Source organism: Platichthys flesus, chromosome 6 (assembly GCF_949316205.1).
Source record: "Platichthys flesus chromosome 6, fPlaFle2.1, whole genome shotgun sequence".
Taxonomy (NCBI): Eukaryota; Metazoa; Chordata; class Actinopteri; order Pleuronectiformes; family Pleuronectidae; genus Platichthys; species Platichthys flesus.
The window spans coordinates 18,787,032-18,795,341 of record NC_084950.1 but is presented as its reverse complement, the minus strand read 5'-3'; the positions used below and the strand labels follow the sequence as shown (position 1 = coordinate 18,795,341).

Here is an 8,310-nt window from a genome sequence, read left to right as displayed (position 1 = left end):
TCAGATTATGTAAAGTACAGTATTTAAAACCAGTTTTTCCAGGCTATGTTTGAACTTGCAGCTCAGATAAAGTTCAAATCTCCTGTAACCTAGAGCAATGAATGTATATAAAGATGTAAGGGGAGAGCAAGCATGGTTTGTAAGTAGAGTTCTACAGATAACTAATGTACAGCGGCGAACATTGATTATTGATTTATTGAATACAATGAAAGAGGATAGCACAGTGAGGCATTGCCAAGAAAAAAAGGAAAAAATCTGTCTATCTGCTCCACACGCAGATGTTTCAGCTGGATGCTCGGCCTCTGTTTCTCAGCCAAATGCATCTAAGCGCATCCCGAAGCATTCCTGATGGGATTACTGGGCCAGGTACCGTCCACTGGTCAGGGAGGGAGAGATAAAGGGAGAGTCAGAGTATGGTCGGCGTGCAGCACAGCCTGCTTGTTGTCACGTCTCGCGCTGCGTGCTTGAGCAGATTTGCCTAGATAAAAGATAAAGGCTCTTTGATAGGCTGCAGGTGCGCTGCTTTAATGAACGTTACCAGCCCCCCCCCCCCCCCCCTTTTTCTTCCCTGGAAAAAACGCACTGCAGATGCACATCTGCACATCTGTCATTCGATGCTCTTCAGCATCCCCCCCCCAACCTCTCCTCTCCCCTCCTGCTAGCCAGTCACTCATCCCCATGCTCTCACGCACACGCGTCTCCAACCAACACACATCACACGCCGCAACGCTCTGAGGGACAAAAGTGACTTCAGTGTGTTTTCTATTGAATGAAATAGTTTCCCTATATTGATACAGCTTTCCTGGCTCCCTCCAGCTGCCCAAGAAACCATCCAAACTCCACCCACGAGGGGGGCATTCCATGCAGGCTAAAACCAACGCTCAGACGCAGAAAGGGAAAAAATATTAGAGTAATACCAACGCAGGTTGGCCTGCACGCAGTCTGTTAGTGAAGGAAAGAAAGAATCAGAGGCAGAGAGACAGGAGTGGAGAGAGAGAGAGAGAGAGAGAGAGAGAGAGAGAGAAAGAGAGAGAGAGAGAGAGAGAGAGTTGTTAGGTGTTTGTTTGTGGGCACTTCTTTCCCCTCATTCAGAGCCCAGGGTGCCAGGGGAATAGCTTGATGACGTGAGTTGCGGCCTCGGCAGGAAACATGGGGAGGAACTTGTGGCTTTATATTAAGTGTGGGGGCGGTTCACAGGAAAAGATAACCTGCTTCTGTTGATACAGCAAGGAAGAGTGAATTCTTGGCATATGCGAGTTGTCGCAGACAGGAACAGGCCGCCGATGCCGTCCTGCGTCTGACTGACTGGCTCACTGGAATTTCCTCGAGTTCACGGTGGTTTTGTATGGGTGACGGTGATGGAGTGTTACAGGAATGCTTGCAGGGACATTCCTGATGTAACAGAAAAGGTGTTATGAAAGGAGTGATACTGTTGCTTCAGAGTGGACTTTCATAAGGACCTTATGCGACCTAATGACCTATTGAATAACTGACCCTGTTATACTGTTTGTGGTCATTTCTGCGGTGCCCACAAATGGAGGGTTTAGTTTAAGCTGAAACACTTGAGCTTGTGGCACAATTGTGTGAGAGGGTTGATCAGCAATTAGTCTGGACCGATTCAACATGGAATGGCGGTTATTCGAAAATGTGTTAAAGACAAAGCTGCTCAAAAACCAAATTTCTAGCCTTAATTCAAATCTACACACACACACACACACACACAAATACACACACACACACACACACTCACACACACCGAAACTATGTGCTTTGTCAGAACTTGTATGTAGTCATTACATCAGTGTGGTGATGTTATAATTACACACAAGTTTTATTTGTATTAAGTGAGTGTACAGGTTTATCAGTGCAATGAAAAGTGTTGGATGAGGACAGGTCCGCTCAGCAGTGCAATAAGAACAACTCCTCAATTTAAATAAAACAAAGTAAAATAAATTAATTTTAAAAAAGCATACTATAAAACTACATACATATGAGGATACAAGTGTAAAATTGTTATTTCATTTCCTAATGAAATAAGACAGTGACCATATTGCACATAACAGGTTTTTCACACAAATCACATGACTGTACACACACAAAAAATATTTAAAATATTATATTCAGCCATTAATTCTCTCAACTGCACACACAGACACAAACACACCATCACATGCATTTTATGCAAATTTCCTATAAACTTTGCTTTATTCTCCCATGTTTAATATATGCATTGTGAATAATAATATTCTCATATATTCCAACCACAATGTGCTTCAATTTAATTTAATGCTCTTAAATTATTTAAATGACAAAATAATTAAGAAAATACTACATTTAAAGGTAAAGTCACCGTTGTGTTTTTTTTACATGAATTATTGAGGGATATAATTAGCATTTGCTGACTGGCTGACACGTCCTCCTCCTCTGCCTCCATCCAATCAATCAGTCAACCGGACAGACACCCAGTCAGCCATTCAGCCAGTAAGTCAGCCAGCGAGCCACCGAGTCAGTCAGTCAGACACCCAGTCAGTCAGTCAATCTGTCTGCTGTTTAGGCAGGGTGGAGGCTCGCAGACAGGCCCTTTGTCTGAGCAGAGAAGCCCCAGACACAACAGTGGCCAGCCCCAGCCCCCTTACAATGGCCCACCACACAAAGGCCCACACACTGGGACAATAGGCCGGTCTCAGAGTGGGGGTGGACGGCTGAGCTGAGGTTACCCACCTGCACACTTCAGAAGCAGACCACCACCACCCCCCACCTTCCCTACACTCATGCACACACACACACACACACACACAGCCCCCACCTCGCCAGCTTTAAAGAGCCGGTGCAGGTGTCTTCCTGTGTCAGTGGCACCATGAGGAAGCCGGGAGATGCCAGGTAGAGAAAGCATTCATTTGGCTCTCACAGCAGCAGATGTGCCATGACAGGGAGCAAAACACATAAAGTCACCAGAGGTCAAAGAGCAGCGGGCCTTGGGTCAGGGCTCTGCTGCTGGCAGACATGCTCACATGACAAGAAATAAGCACAAGTTCAATTCCAGCAAAAAGTAGTAAATTTAGGTTTTACTTGTAATTGCAACATTATTTTTTTTTTACAGGATTATTATTTAAACTAACATGATTGCATCACTAATAGAAAGGAACAAAAACAATGCTTTTAAAAAAATATTTAAAATATATTTTACATTCATTGACTAAATGTATATATTATCTTGCATATAAACTAAGTTCCTGCATATAAATTGCAGGAAAATGAAACATAAAAATTGAATTTATGGTAAAAAAAAAAATTAACAGACAGACAATGTACATAAATGCAATCACACTCACTTTGTTACACACACACACGTACAAATACAGATTCTCACAAAAATTGTAAAAAAGTATTTACCAGCTGCAGAATTTAACCTTGCTTTTTGAAGATCGTAGTCCGAGTTTAGCACACTTACCCTTTTTTTCCCATGAGAGCCATTCCCATAAATTACTGAATGTTACTGGCTGCAACAAGTGGTCTGCTTTCCCCTTTCTCCTTTTCATTGGAGGACTAGAGTGTCAATCATCAGTCTGCTCAAAACGGTGCTACACTCGTCTTGGGAGTCACTGCATTGTACCAGGATGCTTACATGTACAGAAATCCACTCTTTTATACTTGCAGTTTTTCCTGCAATTATTTTCTTGGCTTTTTATTGGAAAATGTTGTGTTTTTATAGGTAAAACGTAAAAATATGTTGGAGTGTGTGTGTGTGTGTGTTTGTGTTTGTGTGGGGAAACTACACCGAGTGTAAAAAGCAACTTCAAGCAGGACAAATTTAATTATTTTAATTGATTGCAACACATTTTATAACCACACATTACAAAATCCACATCAAATATTTTATCAGGCTCAGTTTGCAACCTTATTGATAAGAGAAAAAAAAAAAAAAAACTACAAAAAATATGCTTTTACAAAATAAGACAATTATAATAAAGTAAATGCCACTTTGGATAACCGTAATCAAAAACCCATTTTTTATTTTATTCTACATAAAAAAAAATTGACATAAATAAGTTAGTATAATTTCTCAGTGTTTTTACAAAATTATGTACAAAAGGTACATTTGCAAAGATTTACACAAATACACAGGCATGGTGACTGCATTTCTGAGACGAGCTGTTCTTTCTCTCTGCATCCAGGTGCACACTGGTCTCTTTGAACATAACCCAAACTTTAGGCGAATAGAGGGAAGCTTTTAGATGCTCACATTGGCATCGTCAGCAGGCTAAACATTGGTGAAAAGAAAAACAATGGAATATTAAGTCTAGGTTATCACAAAGAAATACAATGTGAAGTCAACTAAGAAGCAAAGGCAGTGTTGGCAACCATACTGAAGCAACCATTGTATTTGGTATTGTAGGACATTCAACCCTTATTTAGAAAAACAAAACAAAAAAACAATTTTTTCCCTAGGCTGATGAAACGACAGGAATACAGTCGTGGAACCTGTGCAGTTTGTACGCTCTTAGTCCTTCAACGTCTGAGTACCGCACAACTCCAGAGAACAATCAAAACACACCGTGACAAAGTGGCTGAGGTGTGCATGAGTACTTGAGAAAAACAAAAAATATTCCAGATTTCAACTGATGCTAAAAGCACCTCCCACAAAAATAAATAGGACTTTCTTTAAATTACTCAAACTGAAATATTACTGTCTTTCTCTTTGTTGATTTCCTGGGGATATAGATCTTTTAGAGGAACCTGCACTTGGTGACACTGAAATTACCCAAAATAAATTTAAATAAAAGACAGAAGCGCTACATTTGTACCTTTCTTCACTGCTGAGTTAGGGAGATGACGGAGTGAAGACACACTGATAAGAAACTGTAAGGAGCCATGATTTTGTTTTAAATGTAGCAATTAGGGACCGTGTCAAAGTCTTTCAGAAGATAAAATAAGAAAAAAAACAAAAAACAGCATTTTGGAAACATGTATCAAACTACACTGCAATTCTTCAAGTCAAATCAAAATTCACACCTTGTTACATAAAGGACTTGTTTTCAAAATCATAATGTTATCTTATGTGCTACATATGGAGAGAAATATAATATAATATATATTTATTTACACACAGGTAGTAAAAAAAGGAGCAAAAAAGGAAATCAAACCTAATTGCACACTGCTACATTGACTGCTTTCAGAGGCAGTAACTTTTAATTGAGTGCCACAACTTTAGTGTTTCTATTCAGTGCTTCAACAGCGTCCTCCTCGTCCTTCAGGAGACTTGATATGTTTCTGATGCTGTGTAGTTCCTCTTGCAAGAAAAAAAAGAAGAAGAAAAACTAAAAAAAACTCGGCCAACGCTGAATCTTTCCACATAAAAAAGGGAACATACATCGTCGGCTCTGTGGGAACAGAAGAAGACATGAGGTGAGGACTCATTTATTCACATCAGACAGAAAAAACTTAAGCAACTGTATCAAGGATGGGCTGAGAGTTTGTGCACAAAACGTGTGTGTGTGTGTGTGTGTGTGTGTGTGTGTGTTGGGGGGGGGTATTGCTTGTATCCTTTAGTACTTATGACAAGAGCAAGGAGGGTGAAGTTCAAGTTCGATGTACTTTGTGTTGGTTATTGTATACAACAATACTGATGCAAGAATTCACTTAAATTATTTTTTTTACTATGTGGTTAAAAACAGCAGATAAGTGATTTTTGATGAGCACTTGCACATTCATACTTTATTTCACACTGATAAAAATGATATTTTAGGAGACAACTAAACAAACAACCACCAGGCATGACAATTTTTTTCCCCGCCTGAGAATCACAAGCCTCCTGCATTTCTTCTGAATCTAAAATAAGCCCCCGTTGGACATTATAAATATACTAAGGATTTGTTTTAACATCCCCCAGCAAAACAAACCGTTCTCCACAAATTAAAACATGAGCATGCACTAAAAGTTATCACTCGGTGTTTATCCTGCACTGCAGCTTTGAAACTTCACATGCTGCCTCCACAATTCAGAATTCATGCCTATTCTCCTCCGTCGAGGGGCCGACGAGCACACTTGATCTCAGTCATGCACGGCTCTCCGGCGGCAGAGGCAGATACGAGAGAGTGTGCAGAGTGTGTGTGTGTGTGTGTGTGCAGAGTGTGTGTGTGCTGCACTCTGCACACAGAGGCCGGCCCCTTCCCGTCCCTGCTCCTCGGTGAGGGGCAGTGGCTGCTGACGTGTTACTACTACACTGTTGTTCAGCACTTGTTTACAGTTCAGTCGGAAACTCTCCGCGGCGGCCAGCGGGTTGTAGTAAAAACAAAACGTGTAAATGTGCAGCCGACACGTTTCGTTTTCACTCTGAACTCATCGATCGCGGTGCGGAGACACGAGCAGGAACAAGAATGAACCACTTTTACTCACTACTACGATTTCCACCCGTAGTCGATGAATGGCACCAGCTGACAGACAACCCCTCACACACACGCGCACACGGAGAAAACAACTGTCAAGGTTGAACCTGATCGGACACCATCATCTGATAAGTGATCGGATCCAGGAAAACCAACTATTATTATGGAAATAAAATAAGAAGCGAACTTTTTGTGTCTTATGTAAGTTTTTCGTTGGAGGCAAACAACAACTGGGAGAGAGGGGAGGGGGGTGGGGAAAGACTCGAACTTTTCTCTGCTGACGCTGGCAAACAACCAGCTGCGGTCGCTCAAACCAGTATGAACACACGCTCTAGTCCCAGTAGCAGCGGATCCCGGAGGGTCTTACCGTCTGTGGTGCTCACGTCAGCCTCTTGGGGCTGCTCTTTCTGGGTGTGTGTTCTGCAGAGGGGCTCAGACTGGGACAGATCACCCCATCCGCGCTGCTGCTGTGTGACCTCTTGCTTTGGCCCGAGGCTTCTGCAAAGAGCAAAGTTTGCGTCAGTTAAAAAAAAAACAAAAACAGGCAAAAATATTCAGGGAAAAAATGTTTTAACTGTCATGCGGGAAGCTCGGGTTTGGGTCAGGGTGTGAATATTTTGTTTCAGCGCATTTTAAAGCCGGGGGGGGGGGGGGTGCCACCACAGTGATGGGCACTCGAGCCCCGGCCCGGCTTCTCGTTTCACGAACACATGCAGTCGGTGTAAAAACATGGAGGTGAGTCGGTGTCAGGTCTCAGTACCGTGGCACGCAGGTCTCTTCCTCAGCCCGGTGCACTCCATCTGCACGTCGGACCTGGCGCTGTCGTCGCCCGGAGCCGCCGCCGCCACAACACAGCTATGATTCCCGTTAAGATCCACATTGTTATTCCCGGCGGAGCAGACGCCCTTCTCCCGGGTCCTCGTCCGCAGCGGCCGCTTGTAGAAATCCGGGACGTCCCTGCAGTCCACTAACTTCCAGTCGAGCCTGTCGTTGACCAGCGGCGAGAAACTGGCGAAGTCGAAGCCCCACTTGGCGGAGGCGGTGTCCTCCATCTCCCGCAAGTGTCCCTTTAAATCCCTCTTTAACTCTTCGTGGTCCACGGAGCCGAAGAGGCTCCTGCAGGCTGACGGCTTCGGGTGCTCCGACACCCGCGGCTCCGTTCGCTCCAACGTCGGGCTCCCGTTTGAAAGTCGAACGTTTGACATTTTTATTTTCCGCCCCCCACCTCCAAAAAAAAAAGCAATACGGTACAGAGACAATTTCTCAAACGATCGTCCAGTTTTCCCACGTAGAGAAGCCCACCACCGTTCAGAAACAACGGGTATCTCCTCGTCTCCGCTCGGGATCCACAGCCAGAGAGAAGCGGCTCGTTGCCATGCAGGACGCGGAGCAGGGGACGCCAACGGCCGCGGTTGTGATGGAGCCGAGCGTCGTCTGCGCGGAGCCGGGAAAGAGCGAAGTGAAACACGGGGCACCGGAGACGCGCTGTCTGTCAGATGTCGCCCCGCGGTGAGATAGACTGCGGGCGAAGCGTCTCAGCTCCCAATATGGCGATGGATGATGAAGCTGGACCGAGAGGAGCCTGGGTCCGGGGGGCGGGGGGACGAGGAAGGGGGATGATTGACACGGAGAGCTATTTAAATGCGGAGCGGGCCGCTCATTGGCCGTCGCGCTTAAGCCCGCCCACTTCTCTTAAGGTGGACCGGCTCCTTGCGACAAACGGCCAACTTTTTACGCTTAAATCTATTTTTGTTCTCTTCAAATGAAGATTAATGTCGCAACAATAACACGCAGCTGCTAATGTTCCTCAAATGTTTCTCTTCCTTTGGGTTTAATTTCTTAATGAGGCTGTAGTTTATTTTACAGATACATTTATCTATTTTTTTTTTCAGAATCAAAATCTACATAATATCTTCATATTCTC

General features: G+C 43.9%; 1 protein-coding gene across 1 annotated transcript; it reads right to left on the bottom strand.

Annotated features, from left to right (window-relative positions):
• Nucleotides 1-3,806: 3,806 nt before the first annotated feature.
• On the bottom strand, nt 3,807-8,002 carry cdkn1bb (cyclin dependent kinase inhibitor 1Bb). The gene is made up of 3 exons (XM_062389981.1): nt 7,147-8,002; nt 6,754-6,884; nt 3,807-5,381 (listed from the first exon to the last, which is right to left on the bottom strand). The coding sequence occupies exons 1-2, from the start codon at nt 7,589-7,591 to the stop codon at nt 6,766-6,768; spliced, it is 564 nt and encodes a 187-aa protein (XP_062245965.1). The 5' UTR covers nt 7,592-8,002; the 3' UTR covers nt 3,807-5,381; nt 6,754-6,765.
• Nucleotides 8,003-8,310: the final 308 nt, after the last annotated feature.